A 21,891-nucleotide genomic window follows, 5' to 3' on the forward strand; every position below is an offset into this window, starting at 1 on the left:
GCAACTGTTAAGGAGGCAAATGTAAGCCCTTTCCCATTTTTTTGTTGGACATGATGGGTGGAGCAAAACTTGTAGAGAAATCATTCGGAGCATGAAAAAGTTGCTGAATGAATAGGTGATTTTGTGTGTGTGTGTGTGTGTGTGTGTGTGTGTGTGTGTGTGTGTGTGTGTGTGTAGGGGGGCGCTACACTTACAATGGGGGGGGGCTACACTTGCAATGGGGGGGGGGGGGCTACACTTACAATTAAAGTCTTTTACATCTAGTTTCACTTGATTTCAAAGTGAGAAATATTCAAGCTCTGGTGCTGCCAGCATCTCACTTCTCATAGCTCGAACAACTTGTGCCAATATTAAGGGGAACTATTCACAACTGGAACCTACAGTGTAGCAGAATGAATAATATTTAGCCTTATCCTATCTAATGGATTTCTGCATATGTGGTAGGTGGAAATTATGGTTAGAACCATGAAGACTTATTACAGAACAGAGTTAGACTTGCCTTTTCAAACAGTCACTTCTGTTTCTGACCATAACTCCTCAAAAATTTGTGGAGGGAGTTGAAAAACACTGTGCAATAAAACTGGTGTGGGTTCACCACCCTTCCCTATCTGCCCTGGAGAAAGTGGCAAAAAATGCGCAATTTATGCTGAAGCTCATTGAATGCATTATTAAGTGCCGAGAAAACAAAATACCATGATCTCTCTAAAGCCAGAAATATATTATTAAGAATTTTGATCTCTACACTGTTAATTCTGTGTTCTTTACCCAGTACCTTTAAGGCCATGAGTGTAGTATGGTTCTCAAGGTAAGCTCTGGTATGAGATCATCTCCCTCTGTTATCCTTCCCAAACCACTCACTGTCACCTGCCTCCATCCTAAATTTCGTTTCATTCTTGTCAAACTACATGACATTCCCAGTGCACTATCATTACTCCTAGGTTCCTATGTTGGATTCACTATTGATTATGTTATTCTAATTTATCTCAACATAAACCCAACACCACATAGAGGCTAAGCTTTGTGACTATTTTACATGGCAAGATGTCCTTACCATTTTGATACTTCACATACTGGATACGTCAGAAGAACTAATTACTGGTTATGATTTACTAAATATTGCTGGCTAGTCCTTTCTTTACTTGTCAGCGAACATTTATTTTGAGAGCATACATTATGATATGCACCAGTGATAATATTGTGTCTGTTGATAATGGTGTTTTAAATCACTGAGCTCTTCTTATTGCAGTTCCATGCTAACGAACTACTCTGACCTTCTTTTTTTCCACATAAAATTTAGATAAAAATACTAAATCCAGTCAACCAGAAATTTATTCATCTTACTATTCTCTCTGTAAAAACTACAGCATATATTGTCATGAACCTGATTTTTCTGTAAGAACATGATTATGATTTTTTTTTTTTTTTTTTGGGTGGGTGGAGGGGGGTGGGTGGTCCTTACCAAAGACTAATTTTATCATGAATAACTAATGGATATTTGTTTAATAAAGCTATGTGTCTTTAAAACCACAAATATGGATATTCAAACATTGCTTTTTTCTTTCCTTCTGATTTGCAGTTAATCAAATCAAGACGTAGTGGGCAAATTAGCTTCTTTTCATTAATATTTTGACCTATATTGGCTCAAAATTTTCGTAGTGTAAACTAGTGTTATTTCATTTTCAAATGAACTATTTGTATGAGTCCAAAAAGTAACTTTCAGCCCACGTGTTTTACAATTCAGTGATAGACATCCAGAATTGCTAACTGCTTATTAAAAAGTCAATATTTTTAATTGTAAACTTAAACTGTGTATTTATTATTGCCTTTATGCACAGTCATGGTATAGCATTCTGAGCAACTTCAATATTTCTTTCCCCTGCAAGCCTGTAGCCTTTGCCTAGTAGTTTCTATACAGCGTAATGTAACAAAAATGATTCTGCTTGAAGGCATCACTTTCAATCCACCTAACAAAAAACACTCTTGCAGTTCAGGTGTGAGCTTTCTATCCTGGTCTTATCCCAATATACAGCTACACAAGCTGTTCACCTGAGAAGCTACCACTATAATTCGGGATACTTGAAACAGTGTATCTTGACATACATTACCATTAACTGCTATACAGCAGTGACTCTCACAAGCTCCATGTCTTCCTCAGATGTAAGGCAATAGACCAAGTCCATAGACCTAATCCAAGCTACTCTGAGTACAGTACAGTCCCACTTTTTTGTTCCCGGAATTAACATTTTCCCGCCATTTTATCACTCCCGTCGTCCACAGTGTTAATTTGCACCTGATTTTGTGTCACTGTATTTAAAATTTTCCCACAATTTACACTTTACGAAAAAATGTTCATGGAGAAAAAACTGACAGAAAATAATTCTGACATGATATTGGCTGTCAAATAGTTTTTACAAACATTACATTGTTAAGTTTCTTGACATCAGGGACTCAACAAGCAGTTTGAACTGGTAAAGGTGTAAAAGCTGGAACAATTCATGCCCTATCTCTGCCACTGCCAAGCTCTACTTGGCATGGTGGCTGATGCAAGTAACTAGGTTTGTTTGAATAAATATATCGTGACCATTCACAACCATTTCCAAACTGTCTCTACTGTACAGATGCAGTTTCGTGATTGTTGTAATAATCATGACACCTTTGTTGAACCATATTTAGTGTGTTTCGTCGTTTGGCCCTTGTAGCACTCATTCACACCATCACTCACTTTGCGTTGTCCAAATGTTTTTAGTTTAAGCACGGCACCAGTTACACATTTTTTTCATGTTGAGCAAAACGTGTTTCGAGAATTTATTCTCAATGTCAAGTGCTATATTTACATATGTATTTTTTGTGATGTTACACAGACAAACAATGTGAGTAAAAATATTTAACTGGTGCAGTGTTCAATTATTTAAATGATGAATGGCAGCTACAGCCTTTTCGAAAACATCGATTATGATGTGTGAAATTAAGTCAAATGTTTCTACTTCTCAAGCAGTTACCAGTTCCAGTTGCATCAGCAGTTTTTATTAAATTATAAATAAGTCCCTGACAAATATTTTGATGCCTAGTATGTATATATATCATATATAAAGTGCAAAAATGCAAGGGGGGTATCGTGTGTGTAACTTTTACAGCCTAAAACGTTATTTCTCACATTTTACATTTTCCCCGCATTTTACACCATTTTTTTGAAGTGCCTTCAAAAGTTTAAAAGCAGGGTTCCACTGTAGTTCATAAAACAATAATACTTTGGCCCCCCCTACAAACAAGAGTTTCACGTCCTTTAGATCAGTTACAAATTTTGACTGAAGAACTTCTTGATTTATATATAACACTTTGATCTAGCAGTGCTTCTCTTAGATGTGATGGCGCCGGTTTTCACACTGCCTGCCAGACATTATCGCATCCTCAGCCATCCAGGTTGCAGTTCTTGTCACAGCCACAAAATGTCTTTCCGTATACTCTAGAATATTACACATTCATCATTTCAGTAGCAATATTCACTCTTAATGTGTACTTTCTTGATGTATACCACTCCTGATGCGAGTTGTCTATGTCAGAGGATTTTATCCCAAACAAATAGTCTCTTCAATAAATGGGCATTATGTATTCTTACAACTGCTACTGTTGTGTGACTTACTCCATGCACCCACTCAGCATGTTTCACCACTGGCAAGCCATATGTGATAAAAGGCAGGGCAAAATGTGACATGTTTAACGTATAACCTTCCATATAGGAATGACCCCCACCAATTTGTGAGAATGCAGGAAGGACCACATGATAACTGTCCAACTATGGGATGTCAAGAAGTAAAGTACCCAGGTCCTGAGCATCCTGTGCAGTGTGATTCAAAGGCCTTTAGCCTGTATTACACTGTAAAAGAACTTTGACAAAGATTTAAAAAGTGTTGATATTGTACAGGATTGCTTTGATGGAATTGTTGTCAAACATCTTTGACGTTGTAATATGGGTCCAGATACCAAATCGTCTTTTGGATCCTCCTCATACACGGCACTAATTTTACAAGTTCAGGGATGGGAATTTGATCTCAAAGATGTTGTTGTAGTCCCCCCCCCCCCCCCTTTTAAATCTTTGTCAAAGTTATTTTACAGTGTAATACAGGCTAAAGGCCTTTGAATCACACTGCACAGGATGCTCAGGACCTGGGTACTTTACTTCTTGACATCCCATAGTTGGACAGTTATCATGTGGTCCTTCCTGCATTCTCACAAATTGGTGGGGGTCATTCCTATATGGAAGGTTATACGTTAAACATGTCACATTTTGCCCTGCCTTTTATCACATATGGCTTGCCAGTGGTGAAACATGCTGAGTGGGTGCATGGAGTAGGTCACACAACAGTAGCAGTTGTAAGAATACATAATGCCCATTTATTGAAGAGACTATTTGTTTGGGATAAAATCCTCTGACATAGACAACTCGCATCAGGAGTGGTATACATCAAGAAAGTACACATTAAGAGTGAATATTGCTACTGAAATGATGAATGTGTAATATTCTAGAGTATACGGAAAGACATTTTGTGGCTGTGACAAGAACTGCAACCTGGATGGCTGAGGATGCGATAATGTCTGGCAGGCAGTGTGAAAACCGGCGCCGTCACATCTAAGAGAAGCACTGCTAGATCAAAGTGTTATATATAAATCAAGAAGTTCTTCAGTCAAAATTTGTAACTGATCTAAAGGACGTGAAACTCTTGTTTGTAGGGGGGCCAAAGTATTATTGTTTTATGAACTACAGTGGAACCCTGCTTTTAAACTTTTGAAGGCACTTCAAAAAAATGGTGTAAAATGCGGGGAAAATGTAAAATGTGGGAAATAACGTTTTAGGCTGTAAAAGTTACACACACGATACCCCCTTGCATTTTTGCACTTTATATATGATATATAAACATACTAGGCATCAAAATATTTGTCAGGGACTTATTTATAATTTAATAAAAACCGCTGATGCAACTGGAACTGGTAACTGCTTGAGAAGTAGAAACATTTGACTTAATTTCACACATCATAATCGATGTTTTCGAAAAGGCTGTAGCTGCCATTCATCATTTAAATAATTGAACACTGCACCAGTTAAATATTTTTACTCACATTGTTTGTTTGTGTAACATCACAAAAAATACATATGTAAATATAGCACTTGATGTTGAGAATAAATTCTCGAAACACGTTTTGCTCAACATGAAAAAAATGTGTAACTGGTGCCGTGCTTAAACTAAAAACATTGGACAACGCAAAGTGAGTGATGGTGTGAATGAGTGCTACAAGGGCCAAACGACGAAACACACTAAATATGGTTCAACACACATATCTTTCCCATGTAAAACCCTTTCATATTATGTGTGTTAGAATTTTTCTTACTTTACTTACATGTCAGGCAGCATAGCCGTTTAGCCCTAAGAAAACAGCTGTTGTCATCTTGAAAGATGTGTGTATCCACAGCATACTCATCAAGATGATGTAGATGAAAGGGCAACATTTGGGCAACAAGAACATAGAAATAAACATCCTGGTTCCTCTTCGTGGCAACATGAATATGTAGGACCAACAAAAGCATCACAGAACAAGCTCCACCCTGATCTGCACCTCGGCGTAATGTGGTTCAGTGCCTCATTAGGCTGTTGGTGAACTCGACACCTTCCACCATTTTGAAAGAAGAAAAAATCGCAACTCGTGGCACCACACTAAGTGTTTCCAGTTACCTACTGTTCAGTTTCTATATTGTTTGCCATATTAAAGGTTTGCAGCTTTGTTCATCACTGTCAGCAACTGTTCTTCGTGAAGTAATCAGTTGTATGCAATACCTTTCGCAGTGTTGACTCTGAAAGTGGTCAAGTTGTACTTGTGTTCACTGACAGCAGCAATTGCTGTCATGTTTGAAACTGTTTGCAATTGACAAGGCAAGGCATTTGTCTCTAGTCCATGTCTACAATGTACACTATTTCTTGTAGACCTGTGGAACAGTTCACATTGATACACTAACAAATCGGGCAAGTTCAGTCACAGTATAGTTATAGGTATGACCAAGCACCATAGCTCCTTTCTGCTCTTCTGTCGCTTATCCATGCTGACTCAACTTACTATAGTAATCCCATGCAACTGACTAGCCCCTGCTTCCTCTTCTCCCCCATCCCCACCACAACCACCACCACCACCACCACCACCACCACCACCACCACACACACAACTGCATGATTTCACTGCCATCAGTTCTGTCTCTGGTGGAGGATCACATGGCTACTTGACACCAGTACTGCACCGTCTCCATGGCTCCAAAGTGACCAGTATGCACTTTTAAGGAGATGACTAATATTCTGTCAGGTGAGCTGATACCTCACTCCCCTCAACCTCCCTCTTTCCTCTTCCCCCCCCCCCCCCCCCCCCACACACACACACAAATTTAAATTCATTGTTAAGTTTTTCTTCTCACTATACTGATACCAGGAATGCCATTAGTTTGGGTATAAAGCACGTTAGTTAAAAGTTATAGTTGATTGAAGTTAGCACTATGTTTCAATACGTGAAAAACTTAGTTACTTAGATGTTCCATGGATCATTTTGCAAGTTAATCTGTGCAATTCTATCTAATGTCCCACACCAACAGAAAGCTAAGCAGACAAATGTATCTAAAAAGTTTTTTAAATTACCTAAAACCAATTCTCTTTTGAAATAATTAACCTTGAAATTTCTTATTTACATTACAGATTTTATCATAACCTTGATTTTCAACATGACACTTATATATTAAACAAAGAGGTTCACATTATGTAAGAAGACTAGTGGCCATGTATTTCTCTAAATTTTTGGCCCACAAGATTTTCCGTAAATCAAAATCGCAATAGTTTTAGTAGTTCATCAAACACAGTAAAATCCAGCGTAGCCAAGTTTCAATGCATAATGTAATTTACAAAATAATGTTTTATTCTTACACACATCTGTTAGTAATCAGACATCACCCACGGTTTCAAAGCTCATGAGTAAGATCTGTGTCAGGAGCGCTCCCAGAGTTGACTCGCACCACTACTATGCACATTCAGTACACAAAAATATGCAATCTTAAAACTGCAAACCTGAAGAACTTTAATGTTTACTGACTTAGAATGATTTCTGTAATCTAAATTAATGATGATTTTTACTGTACTGTGTTGTGGTTAGCAAATAGTATGGAAGGTTATTGTCACAGGAAGTAGTGATTGTTGGAAATGGTGAAATAATTATGGATAGAATTAAATGATCTACTGAACTGTAATACTCTTTAATAAATTACTACAGGACAAAACTATGGCTTTTTGTGTAAATTTGAATGTTTATTACCACAATAACAATTAACTTCACCATTGTAATTGTAATGATGATCTGATTCAGTTCCATAACAAATTTTCGTGATTGACAAACTGGTCACTGTTATTAATAATTGAACGTAGTGAAGAATAAGTGTGTTAGTGCAAACTACGAGGGTTGCCCAGAAAGTAATTCATCACATTTTTTTCTTCAATAATTCTTTATTAAACATTATGAGAATTACACACACGAAAGAATGATGTTTTATCTACACACTCTATTTTTCCATGCAGTCTCCATCCCATTCTGTGGCTTTCCTGCAGCACGAGACAAGGGCGGGTATGCCCTGTCGGTACTAATCCTTGTCCTGGTGGCAGAGCCAGTACTTCACTGTGTGAATCAACTCCTTATTGTCTTCAAAATGTCTTACATGAATGGCATCCTTTAATGGCCCAAACAAGTGGAAGTCCGAGAGGGTTAGGTTAAGTGTGTTAGATGTGACAGCCGTGGATGGTCTCCCTGACCGCTTAAAATTGTGGAGCTCTGCTGAACCGCCTTCTGATGACCTCTCCCTTTGAGCCCAGCAACTAAGTGTATTTCTGTCGGTAGCAGGTGCTCCATAGACTTTGCACAAGCATTTGCCAATATTCCTCACAGTTTCTTTCTCTGCAGTGAGAAGTTCAATAACGGCACATTGCTTGTAACATACATCACCTACAGACACCATTTTGAAACTGTCCTGCAGTTACGCTATCTGTCGGAAGCGATGGAAACTTGGTGCGCTCACTTAGAAGACTTCAAATTATACATACTTAATGTTTTGTATCGGTGGCATTGTTTTTGGCTAAGAAAAAAAATGTGGTGCATTACATTCTGGGCAACCCTCTTAAATTGAGATCTTGTGCACATCTTTTGTATTGTATTTCACTGTATTCTTATTGATCCTGTTGTCTACAAAGCAGCTTATGCATAAGACATTGGGCAAGTGAGGTTATAAATATATAGCTGAAAGTCATTTCTAGGTATATGTATTTAAGGTAATAATTGTACTCTTTGTACATAAGTATTTATATAACACACTTCATAAATTTAAATATTCTTCAATGGAGTAAAAGCTTACACATCCCGAACTCGTTTACATTTTGAGCTTCATCGTGGTCAAGAATGGTGTTGCTGAGGATTGACTGCACAAACCAGGTCACCACAGCTAAAGCCCTTCATCTTAGTATGGGAGCTAGCACAGCATCTACCCGCAGGCCTTTCCCTTCATTCCTGCTTCCTTTCCTCATCATAACAGGGGGATAGTTGTAAGCCAGGGTTTTGAATGACCTGCTCCCCTTTTCCATTCCCTTTCCAGTCTCTTACAACGAATTACTCTTTTCTCTCAGGAAAAAGAACCTGTAGTATGGAAAGCTATAAAAGCTAGGAGAAGTGGGTTTTTAAGTGTTTTATTGCTAGTACTGGGAGGTATACTTCCTAAAAAGAAGTACTGGCTAGCTGTTCTGTCCCTTCGATTTTATGAAGAAAAAACAGACAATTCAAACACAATTTGACTTGCGTTTATGTGTACAAACACAATTATTCAAACATTAATAATATGAGTTACTGTTCTGTTGTGAACAAATAGAGTACTGAAAATGGATGAGATAATGCATTCCAAAGTGACACAGTTTTGGAAACTTGCATGGGTGTGTTTAAGAGTAAAGATGCTTATAGTCCATTTGCTCCATAACCATTTTCAGTTAGTCACAACTATTTTACAAAATGATTACAGCTATTAATATGTAAGAAAAATCAAGCACAACTCATTAAAGTCATTGCATATGTTGTCTTTGCAGTCACAAAATGCGATTTTTGCTCTGGATAGACTCCATGTTGAAGTGCGTACTATGCATTACTTGTCTGTACCCCAAGACTGTAGGTTATTTATGTACAAAAAAGTAATTACTGTTTCTTCCAGGTCTGAGTTCTCAGTGCTTTATAGTTGTTTGTCTTTCATTTTTCTCAGGGACCAGTTAAATTCATTCATGGAGTCTCATGGTGCAGTAAGTCCTGGTATTCTTGTCTTGACAACAGGCTTGAGCAAACCATTTAGACGTCTTGAAAAGTATTCCGGTATGTTACAAGAACTGGAACGACATGTGGAAGAAAGTCATCCTGACAGAGGGGATACACAGCGTTCTGTTAGTGTGTACAAAGATATAGCAGTAAGTAACATGTGAAAAGTGAAATACTGTAATTGCGGTGTTATGTTTTGTAACTGCAGTATTTTCTTAAGACATCTGAGAAAGCTTCTAGTACAAGATCTGCCCAAGTAGCAATTTTTCAAATATATACAGTAGAAAACAATCTTTCCATTGCTTGAAGTGAGTCAGAAATCCCCCTGAATTTATAATATGGCATAAAAATGAGTTTTTTGAGAAGTTGTCTTGAATAGTCAAGATTCTTATGAAACGTTTTTGGTATGTAAGAAAACTGATGAAGGAAATATTCTTCTTTGCTAGGTATATTAGATGAGGTGTGTGAAATGAAATCAGTGTGTTCTGACAACTTGGGTGAGATGCTTGCTATCTTGAGGTAGTTGTTTGGACTCATGGCACTGTGAATTTGCATGGCTTTTTAGGGCATCTTAATTTAATCCACCAAAATATTTGCTTCACTGTGGCAATGGAAAAGAATGACTACCTTTCCTCCCTTGATGAGCTGGTCAGGAGCAGGTTGTTGACACGGTGGCATACACTGTGTATAGGAAGTCAGTCCACACTAATTTGTATCTTCAGGCTGATAGGTGCCACCATCTGCCTCATTGTGAAGATATTTCATACTTTGATTGATGGGACCCATGTTTTCTCAGACACTATCTGCTGAGTTAGCCCATCTCAGGGTCATCTTTCACTAGAATCATTATAGTGAAAGACTGACAAGAAGCACATTACTATCGACCAACCACGAATCATCTGAGTAGTGAAATCAACGAAGTTGCACATAAGTCTGTGGCATTTTTGCCTTAAGCAGGTAGAGTTTCCAATAGGACTGACCTTATTCTATGGAAACATGGTGTGAAGTGTGTGTTTCTCCTATCATCCGAAGATTAGGGTTTTTAAAGGACGATCTGGGTTTGTGTAAGGTGGATGTCTACCATATTCCAAACAGCTGTGGCATGTCACACATTTGTTAGACCATCTGTACTGTGGAATATCAGTGCATATAGCATAACCATCACACATGCTTAAAACATCTGAGCAAGTGTGCCATGGCTGAACATTGACAATATAACAACACAGAGATTCTGGCATGCACTTTCAGCTCTTGGAATTCTGCTTGGAATAATGCCCTCGCCACAGTCAACAACAGAGGATCAGAGTTAATGCTAATTGCTCACCCATTGGTAATTACTATTCACTATTAATAATTTCTGATGTCACTACTTGTTCACTTTGTGTGTGCGTGAAGGGGGGCGGGAGGGGGAGGGACACATGAGCACTCACGTATGTGTGCATGTGTGTATGCATAATGTTCTGTATCATGTTTCTTGATCTGTCCATCCCCACGTACTGGGTATTGTCTTCCTTGCACAGTGCTCTGTTAATGCTTTTGTGCCTAGAAAATGATGGGCTGTTTACCTGTTGGAATATTATCAGTTGTCGAGGATGTAACCCAGCAGCATTCCCTTAAGTTGTTTAAACAATAGCAGGGTTGCTTTAGGACATTAGTCACGCTCTTCTTCTACACCATGAATATTTCACCTATTTATTTCATCCAAGGATCATCATACAATGATATAGAAGTTGTCACAGTAATACAATGAAAATCGATAGCTCAAAATATATAAGGGCATGCTGAAGCGTAATGCCTCCAAATTTTTTACGTGAAAACTCTTAAAGCTTTTTAAACAAAACAAATCTTTGTTTTTCATGTCTACAAATTTACAGCCCTCACCCCTAGAGGGCTGCGAATTGTAGTGTGTAACATGACAACACACAGTGTTGGTGCATGAGAAACAGCATGCTTTAATAAAGTTTTCAATTCAGAGAGTTTGTCCTCACATGAAGCATGAGCACGCCAGACCACACTCAAATGAACACCCAAAACGATCTGATGCCTTGGATTCACTGTCATCGCTCATCCTCCATACAGTCCCTACTTGGTCCTATCTGATTTTCATCTGTTTACAAAACTTAAAGAACACCTTTGAGGACTTACATTGATTGTGATGAAGCAGTGCAAGCAGAGATGAGGCCCTGGCTCCATCAGCAAAGGCTGGCATTTCTACAGTGACAGTATCAACAAAATGGTCTCTCATTGGGAGAAATGTATTCATTGCCAGGGTGACTATGTTGAGAAATAAATTTGTAGACATGAAGAATAAAGATATAAAATGTTTATAATGGTTGCTTTATTTAAAAACATGTAAGAGTTTTCACATAAAAAATTGGGAAGCATTACTTTCAGCATGCCCACATAGGTATACACAGAATACTTAACTATGCTCTTCAACGCCAGGACAAGGGGTGAGCCTTAGCCTTGGTGAAGAAACTATCCTGGCATTTGCTTGAAGTGTTCTAGGAAAACCATGGATAATACACATCATGATGGCCCAACAAAGTGAACTCTCTCCTCCCAAATATGATGTCAGTACTTAAAGAGCTCCAAAGACTCATTTGATTGGTCCCTGTTATGAGATGTTCTTGGATTTACTCACAAATATCTTCAGATAACTATTAATATAAAAATATAGTTTTTCTCTTCATGGGCGCACACACACTGATGACATCCACTGACAGCTTCTAGCCCATGAAGATGCTGTTATCCTAATAGCTTCATGGCCATATTTGTGCCTATTTTTTTGGGTGAATTTTGGCTCCAGTGCAATAGATTAGAAACAAAAACTATTGAATGCATTGAAAACACAAAGACCCAAACACTAAATTATGAATGGCCCATTTATCTGCAAGCACATGACTGCTGAGTTTTGGGTTGCAGAAATCATGCCCATTGGGGGAGGTGGGGTGGAGCAACAACTTTCAGTAAAAGTTCCTTAAATGTGACAGCCCAGCACAGACTGTGCATTTCAAAGGAACCAGTCAGTTAAGTGGACGAAATGCCTACTTTTGCAGTATGGCAACATCAATCAGCATGCAAGTCAGGAAACTTCCACAATACTTCAAGATGGACTATGATGTATTGCAGCATCTGCCATAACCACTACCTTCTTTCCTCCTACCCCTCCTCCTCCTCCTCCACCACCACCACCACCACCACCACCACCACCACCACCTAGCACTGTGCCACCTGATTATCACAGTCTTGCGGTTATAAAAAATCATTTTCTTGTCATCATTTTACAGTGGCAAGTACCTGAAAGATACCAATAGAGTGTGAGATGTGGCACCCCAAAGGAATGGGTCTAAGAGGGGCTTACGAAACTTCTTCACCAGTAACAAGGGTGAATAGAGGTCAAGGGATACTTTGTTTTGAAGATGAACATAACCACATATATATAAATTTCAAGTGTATTGTAAAACTGAAGAATAGCTGTGAAATTATATGGTACACCGTTATACAAGTGGGAGAACTGTCCTGTTTTGTTTTTATGGAAAAAAATCTGTGCATTTAATCAGGATCACTATTCTTGCTCTCATACATCAGCATTAACTGTGTAGAAAAACTTCAAGTTTGTAACAGGCTTTCTATCATTGCCAAATAACAGGACAGGTAAAAGAGTTGGAGGTTTTTGGAATAGGTACTGTAGACACTATGATAGAGCTTCTAAGAAGCTCATTTTAAAAGCAAACATCTTTACACAGATGCAAGTGTTGATGTGACCTCATATACCAATGTGTGTAGGTATAGTTGTCTGGGGTTATCCCCTAATCAATGTCTCATTTCCAGAAAAGTGTTGCTTGAAATTTTAGCTGTCTCAAAGCAGCTGATAATGACATCAGTATGATACAGCAAATGCTATTATATTCTACACCAACTACTATTCCAGATGTACAATTTTGAACAATCCCAGTGAAACAGAGAAGTTCTAGGAAATAAAATTGATCTACAGAAATATGACTCGGAGCACATAACATGTAACCTCAGATGGGGATAGTTCAGGGAATGAAATAGGTGTTTACCTACAATGTCCATGTAATTGCATCTATACAGAAGATGTGTGATCAGAGAATTTTGTCATCCATTTTTGAATGCAGCTGTACATTATCCCTGGGACTCTCTCTCTCTCTATCTCTCTCTCTCTCTCTCTCTCTCTCTCTCTCTCTCTCTCTCTCTCTCTCTCTCTGTCGACCCTCCTCTTCCTCCCTCTCCCTCTGCCTCTTTCCCTTTTCATTTCCTTTTTTTTCTCACCCCTTTGTAGTAATCTTTGTCATGATTGCAAGACGGCTGGTACAAAATAATAATCAGATCAGCAGTTTACTGAAGCTCCTGTAGTGCTATGATACTCTCCCACTACAGGCTGTTTCCACTTCTGAAGCCCACCATTTTCTAGCTTATGTAAAATAAGTTTGTGATTGATAGATGGCAGTATTGGAAAGGGGGGGGGGGGGGGGCGTGTTATGGCATTATTGGCTTGTGCACAATATGCTACATTCTCATGTGTTGGCAGTTGCATGCACATCTTCAACAAAACAAATAATCACAAATTGTTGATTTGTCATTATTCAGTAATAAGGAAGTTAGTGACAAAGGAAATAGTGGCAGCTGTAATGATTGCAACATTTGTATTGATATTTTGATTACATATTTAAACCATGAAACGTAAAAGCTGTCCAATGGCACATTAACTCTTTGGAGTTAAAACAAGAAAATTTTATAAGAAGTGCACCCAATCTCTGTCATCACTAATTGTACAAAACATTTATCAGACCATCAGCAGTTTGATGCGTTTTTAACAGTAGTACTTATTGTATGTTGCTCGAAGAAGAAAACTTTTTCATTGCAGGCAACAAAATAGAATAGCTAGAATATAGATAAATATGCCAGTAACTGTGCTGCCATCCATCATATTGATTCTTCAACAAAATAGTAATTAACAAAATTTAGTCTTTGATTCTGACTGTGTATAGAAGAGAAAGTTAGTTACATTAACCTTTCAATGTAAAATCTGAGTTATCTTGTTTTTACTATTTTGACAGAAACTCAAAATCCCGAGTATACTTGGGCAACTTAAGAACAGACCTCCAAAAAAGTAAAACCCTGAATATGTGCTTGTCAGCACTGTTCACCTGCTAGAGAGCATCTGGTCCTACATTTGTAGTCTGGCTGTCATCCTTTGGTTGAGGTGGTTGACACTAATATTGTCTTTACTGTGTGCAGTTTTGGATACTTTACCACAAAATGTATCCTTTCGGCCTCTCTCCTGTATTGTTGTTTGGGCAGTGCTTTCAAAAAGGGATGGCAATCATGATCGTGAGTTTGATATTGCATTCAGCAGGATAGAAAGTGAAGAAAAATGTGATGTTACTTCATTAGAGACTGAATGTGACAAATATTCATCAGTTGAACGATAAGTGCCTGCCAGTGGTACGAGATAAATACATCTACTGTGCTCCACCCAGTTCCTCCAAGGTTCATGTTTGTAGGAAACTATTGTGAAATAAGGTGCTAAACTTCATAGGTACACAGAAACTAAAAAATGACTGCAAGTTTCAGGATATTTTAGTCAAAAGCCCTCTTGCCCCCCCCCCCCCCCCCCCCTCTGCCCCTTGCCCCCTTGCCCCATTACTCCCCTTCTCATACTCCCCCGCCCTGTCTACTTCCACTCTGCACTTCCTTCCCTCTCCTCTTTCCCCTCTCCCTCCCCTCCTCCTCCCTCTTTCTATCCCACTCCCCTCCCTCTCCCCCTGCACTTGTCCCTCCCCATCCCTCTGTCTCTTGTATCAATATTTATTCTTTTCATGGCCACAGGAGAGTGCATTCTTATGACTGTGTGTGAATGTGTGTACTGTTGCTGGAAAAGCAATAGCACTCAGAAGCTAATGTGAATGCTGCTTTCTGTTATCTGTTACTGTGTTCAGTGCATTGATCTGCTATAGGTGAGTGATTGCCTTTTCCTTATTTCACATATTGCTCTATGCAGCAGTTTCCATAAAAACCAGCATGGGATGTTTCGCTTTGCCAGCTTTAATAGCTAATTTATTAACAGTCCATCTATCTGACTTCTGCCAGCAAATTGCCCTTACTCTTGAATAAGGAGCTAGTAGTTGAAGTGCTGTGATCTCTTTTTATAAGTTTTTATCATCAATATTTTATCATGATGCTTAGGTTTGTGTACAGATTGTAGACCTGCACCATCATGTTTGTCCTCTGACAAGCATTTTGTATTCCAATGAAATAAACATATTTTGTACTTTGCAGTCCTTCATATCTACAACTCGACGTCAGAAGGAGTTGGAACTGGAGGTATTAACTGGAGGTGTGAGAGGTTGGGAAGGTGAAAATCTGTCATGTTTGGGAGAAATCCTTCATATGGGATCTGTTGCGATACTGCCTGATCATCGGGATCGCTACTTGGTGTTATTTCCGTCAACACTTCTGATGCTTAGTGTTAGTCAGCGAATGAGTGCCTTCATATATGAGGTGAGAAATTTATTATTGCATTATACGTTTTAATAGTACTTTTTCTATAGAAGAGAAGATTACTGGTATAGCTTTCTACATTTCATGGACTGTAAACTGAATGGGCAAAAGATTAGTGTTATTGAATATTTGCTTAACATATTGCTTGCACTGCATAGTAGCCTAATATATATATATATATATATATATATATATATATATATATATATATATATATATATATATATATATATATATATGCTACCATTGATCTTTTACAATCTCTCCCCCTCTCCAGCTCTCCCCCCCCTCTCCCGCTCTCCCCCCCTCTCCCACTCTCCCCCCTCTCCCGCTCTCCCCCCCTCTCCCGCTCTCCCCCCCTCTCCCACTCACCCCCCTCTTGATCTCTCTCCTTCTCTCCCCCCCTCTCCCGCTCTCCCCCCTCTTGTTCTCTCTCCCTCTCTCACCCCCTCTCCCGCTCTCCCCCCTCTTGATCTCTCTCCCCCTCTCCCCCCTCTTGATCTCTCTCCCGCTCACATTCCCTCTCGATCTCTCTCCCCCTCCCTCCCTCCCCCTCTCTCGCTCTCTCCCTCTCGCTCTCGTTCGCTCCCTCTCCCACTCACCCCCCTCTCGATCTCTCTCACCCTCCCTCCCTCCCCCTCTCTCCCTCTCGCTCTCGTTCGCTCCCTCTCCCCCTCTCCCACTCACCCCCCCTCTCACTCTCGTTCTCTCCCTCTCGCTCTCGTTATCTCCCTCTCGCTCTCGTTCTCTCCCTCTCGCTCTCGTTATCTCCCTCTCGCTCTCGTTCTCTCCCTCCCGCTCTCTCCCTCCCGCTCCCGCTCCCGGTCTCTCCCTCTCGCTCCCGGTGTCTCCCTCCCGCTCCCGCTCTCTCCCTCCCGCTCCCGCTTCCGCTCTTTCCCTCTCCCTCCCCCTCCCGCTTCCGCTCTTTCCCTCTCCCTCTCCCTCCCCCTCCCGCTCTTTCCCTCTCCCTCCCCCTCCCGCTCTTTCCCTCTCCCTCCCCCTCCCGCTCTTTCCCTCTCCCTCCCCCTCCCGCTCTTTCCCTCTCCCTCCCCCTCCCGCTCTTTCCCTCTCCCTCCCCCTCCCCCTCCCGCTCTTTCCCTCTCCCTCCCCCTCCCGCTCTTTCCCTCTCCCTCCCCCTCCCGCTCTTTCCCTCTCCCTCCCCCTCCCGCTCTTTCCCTCTCCCTCCCCCTCCCGCTCTTTCCCTCTCCCTCCCCCTCCCGCTCTTTCCCTCTCCCTCCCGCTCTTTCCCTCTCCCTCCCGCTCTTTCCCTCTCCCTCCCGCTCTTTCCCTCTCCCTCCCCCTCTTTCCCTCTCCCTCCCCCTCTTTCCCTCTCCCTCCCCCTCTTTCCCTCTCCCTCCCCCTCTTTCCCTCTCCCTCCCCCTCTTTCCCTCTCCCTCCCCCTCTTTCCCTCTCCCTCCCCCTCTTTCCCTCTCCCTCCCCCTCCCGCTCTTACACTCTCCCCCTCCCGCTTTTTCCCTCTCCCTCTCCTGCTCTTTCCCTCTCCCTCCCCCTCCCGCTCTTTCCTTCTCACTCCCCCTCCCGCTCTTTCCCTCTCCCTCTCCCTCCCTCTCCCTCTCCCTCCCGCTCTCTCCCTCTCCCTCCCGCTCTCTCCCTCTCCCTCCCGCTCTCTCCCTCCCGCTCCCGCTCTCTCCCTCTCCCTCCCACTCCCGCCCTCTCCCTCCCACTCCCGCCCTCTCCCTATCCCTCCCACTCCCGGTCTCTCCCTATCCCTCTCCCTCCCACTCCCGGTCTCTCCCTCTCCCTCCCGCTCCCGGTCTCTCCCTCTCCCTCCCGCTCCCGGTCTCTCCCTCTCCCTCCCGTTCCCGTTCTCACCCTCTCCCTCCCGCTCCCGGTCTCTCCCTCTCCCTCCCGCTCTCGGTCTCTCCCTCCCGCTCCCGGTCTCTCCCTCCCGCTCCCGGTCTCTCCCTCCCGCTCCCGGTCTCTCCCTCTCCCTCTCCCTCCCGCTCCCGGTCTCTCCCTCTCCTTCCCGCTCCCGGTCTCTCCCTCCCGCTCCCGGTCTCTCCCTCTCCCTCTCCCTCCCGCTCCCGGTCTCTCCCTCTCCCTCTCGCTCCCGGTCTCTCCCTCTCCCTCTCGCTCCCGGTCTCTCCCTCTCCCTCCCGCTCCCGGTCTCTCCCTCTCCCTCCCGCTCCCGGTCTCTCCCTCTCCCTCTCCCTCCCGGTCTCTCCCTCTCCCTCCCGCTCCCGGTCTCTCCCTCTCCCTCCCGCTCCCGGTCTCTCCCTCTCCCTCCCGCTCCCGCTCTCTCCCTCCCGCTCCCGCTCTCTACCTCTTCCTCCCGCTCCCACTCTCTCCCTCTCCCGCTCCCGCTCTCTCCCTCTCCCTCTCCCTCCCGCTCTCTCCCTCTCCCGCTCTCTCCCTCCCGCTCCCGCTCTCTCCCTCCCGCTCTCTCCCTCTCCCGCTCTCTCCCTCCCGCTCTCTCCCTCTCCCTCCCGCTCACTCCCTCTCCCGCTCCCGCTCTCTCCCTCTCCCTCCCGCTCACTCCCTCTCCCTCCCGCTCCCGCTCTCTCCCTCTCCCTCCCGCTCACTCTCTCTCTCTCTCTCTCTCTCTCTCTCTCTCTCTCTCTCTCTCTCTCTCTCTCTCTCTCGCCCTCTCTCTCTCGCCCTCTCCCTCCCGCTCCCGCTCTCTCTCCCTCCCGCCCTCTCCCTCCCGCTCCCGCTCTCTCTCCCTCCCGCCCTCTCCCTCCCGCTCCCGCTCTCTCTCCCTCCCGCCCTCTCCCTCCCGCTCCCGCTCTCTCTCCCTCCCGCTCCCGCTCTCTCTCTCTCTCTCGCTCTCGCTCTCTCTCGCCCCCCTCTCCTCCGCTCCCGCTCTCTCTCTCTCTCTCGCTCTCTCTCGCCCTCTCCCCCGCTCCCCCGCTCCCGCTCTCTCTCTCTCTCTCGGTCTCTCTCGCCCTCTCCCCCTCGCTCCCGTTCTCTCTCTCTCGCCCTCACTCTCTCTCTCTCGCCCTCTCCCCCCCCCCTCTCTCTCTCCCCCTCTCCCCCTCTCCCCCCCTCTCTCTCTCCCCCTTCCCCCCTCTTTCTCTCTCCCCCTTCCCCCCTCCCTCTCTCTCCCTCACTCCCTGTCTCGCCCGCCCCAGGTTGATTTTTTCTCTATAATAATGTTATCTGAAGGGCCACATGCCTGTAGTTTCATGACTTTGTAATAAAATGATTGACATTGAAGTCACACTCACGACTGTCTAATTTTATTGGCTTTATCATTGTTATTTAAGTCATTTATTGGTGGGATTGTGAGACTACCCCACTTGGTATGAAACATCTTATTTTCTTAATTGTAGAAAAAGAAGATTTTGGGAAATATATATGTCATTTATCTCCTTTGTTGAGTTTTGCCATAGATCCAATGCTTGTTATTGTTGCTGGTTACTATTGTTGAGTTGAATTTGACATTCACTGTTGAGCTGACATTACATGAGTCAGTATTTCATCTGCAATTAAGGATGGCCAAAGGACTTTCTAGCGAAGAGATCATGGAAATTCTATACAATTCTGATGACTGTGACGATGAAAATGAATGGGACATTGATAATGAACTGAATGAACATATGGAACCTCTTGACAAAGACCATATCATAGCATCAGATGAAGCTGATGAGATATCAGAAGAAACTACACATTCACGTGAACAAGTAGAAGAAGAAGAAGAAGAAGACAAAGACACTGGATATTTTTTTGTTTCTAGAAGTGGACTATAATTTTCTAGTGAACCACCAAAAGATGGGCGGTGTCGACGTCGCAGCATTTTGAACGTAACACCTGGCCCAGAGAGTAATGGAAAAACAATAACAGAGGCATTTTTATTATTTATCTCACCAGAAATCGTGAGCACTGTTTTAGAAGAAACGAACAGGGAAGCCAAACGAGTAATTTCTTTGTGGAATGCAGCTCATTCTTCGAACAAACTGACATGGAGAGATATAAATGCAACTGAAGTGTACGCTGTATTGGCAATTCTAAAAGGAGCTGGTCGAACTCATGGACATTGCACAAGTGCTTCCAATCTGTGGGGAGGTAATGTTGCCTTTCGGCAACCATTCTTTTCTGCTGCCATGTCAAGAAACCAATTTTTGTCTATACTGAAATTCTTGGGATTTGACAACAGCCACACAAGAGCACAGAGAATTGAAGAAACCAAGGACAAGGTACAAGCCATCAGGGTAGTGTTAGACAAATTTCAATCCAACTTGTGCAAGAACTTCTATGCTTATGAATACGTGACTATTGATGAATGATTAGCAATGTACAGAGGCAACTGCCCTTTTAGGTTTATATCAAGAGCAAGCCTGGCAAGAATGGCATTAAAATTTGAGTTTGTGCTGATGTGAAGACATCTTAGTTATTACGGATCCAAATTTACACAGGAATGGTGGACAATACTCGGGAAGTGAATCAAGAACAGAGAGTTGTTTTGGATCTGATGGAACCATTTCTGAATAACGGTCATGGTGTAACAACTGATAATTTTTTCACCAGTTTTCCATTGGCAGCTGAACTACTAAAACGAAACACGACATTGATTGGTACCTTGCATTCCAATAAGAAAGAGATTCCGAAGGAATTCTTGCCAAACAGAAAGAGAGAAGTTCAGTCTTCAATGTTTTATTTCACAAATGATTTGACTCTAGTTTCCTATGTTCCAAAGAAGGGAAAGGCAGTAATACTACTCTCTACTCAACATAATGAGACGCAAGTGAGAGGTGAAGAAAGTGAACACAAACCTGAAATCATACTGCACTACAACAAAACCAAAGGTGCTGTAGATAATGGGGACAAAATGACAAGAGCATACAGTTGTGTAGAGGAATGAGGCGGTGGCCACTAAGAATCTTCATGGAAACGATAGATATTGCAGCACTGAATGCGTATATTCTGTGCACTCAAAGATTTCCTGAATGGCAGAATAATAACCGAAGCTGACGTAAAGTCTTCACGACTGAAGTGGCATTTGGACTCAGCAAACGCAACATGGAAGAAAGAGCCAAAAATATCAGCGGTCTTCATAAAGATGTACAAGATGCACTGAAAGCTTGCGGTATTGCTATTCCTACAGCAATGATCCAGACCCAGTGTTCCAAGTTACCAACGCCACAACGATGTCAAGATTGCAAGAGAAACAAAGCTCGGAAATCAAGATTCTGTTGTGTAACGTGCAAGAGACCTGTTTGTAAAATACACAGAAAAGAAACAGATACCGTGAAGTGCATGCAGTGCAAAAATGTACTTTACTGAAAAGTTGAAAAAAGTCTTGTGTTATTTTACTGTGACTGTTGAGGTACGTAGATTATTAATTTTCTGTTTGTTGAGTACTGAATTTAGTGAAAGATATAAAATTTTTTTTGTACTTTGTATCTGTGATCTGATTAAATACTTCTAATAACCTGAAAAGCTGTTTTTTCAATACTAAATAAACCCATTCAATGGAAACAATGAAATCTGAGAACAAATATTACAATAAAACTCAAAACTCTTTTGGGGTAATCCAAATACCCCGCTTGGTAAAATAGAGGTGTGAAAAAGCTTGGTAGTGGGAGGGTTAAGCAAAATTTATTTATTTATTTATTTATTTTTTAATGAGGAAGCCAGTGCAGAATACTTTGGCTGCTAGAATCACAAGATGATTTGTGTGTGTGTGTGTGTGTGTGTGTGTGTGTGTGTGTGTGTGTGTGTAGAATTGAAGGCTTGATAAATTTTGTTTGATATAAATTAAAATGAAGGCAATAGTTCATGAGTCATGAAAGTGATGTCTCGTAGTCTGACAGTTTGATTTGTTAATGTGATTATTACTGTTTGGTAAGGAGAAATTTTTATGATGGAAATTAGCTTCATGCTTAGTGGTTCATCATAGTATATCCTTAATTCAGATATGTTTTCATTCTTTATGCAGGGAAAACTGCCATTGACTGGGATAAATGTTAATAAACTTGATGATACAGATACATATAAAAATGCTTTTGAAATTTCAGGTAAGTTTTAGCTATTTCAGTT

The 21,891-nt window shown here is 42.0% G+C and overlaps 1 protein-coding gene across 8 annotated transcripts in view; it reads left to right on the forward strand.

Annotated features, from left to right (window-relative positions):
• LOC126457370 (rho guanine nucleotide exchange factor 7) overlaps positions 1–21,891 on the forward strand; it is a 127,136-nt gene that overhangs the window by 43,817 nt on the left and 61,428 nt on the right. For all 8 annotated transcript variants that reach the window (XM_050093622.1, XM_050093616.1, XM_050093614.1 and 5 more), the window contains 3 exons: positions 9,314–9,512; positions 15,670–15,891; positions 21,791–21,869. In XM_050093622.1, the coding sequence (XP_049949579.1) occupies positions 9,314–9,512; positions 15,670–15,891; positions 21,791–21,869 (500 nt within the window). The remainder of the gene's footprint in view (positions 1–9,313; positions 9,513–15,669; positions 15,892–21,790; positions 21,870–21,891) is intronic.

Source organism: Schistocerca serialis, chromosome 2 (genome assembly GCF_023864345.2).
Source record: "Schistocerca serialis cubense isolate TAMUIC-IGC-003099 chromosome 2, iqSchSeri2.2, whole genome shotgun sequence".
Lineage (NCBI taxonomy): Eukaryota > Metazoa > Arthropoda > Insecta > Orthoptera > Acrididae > Schistocerca > Schistocerca serialis.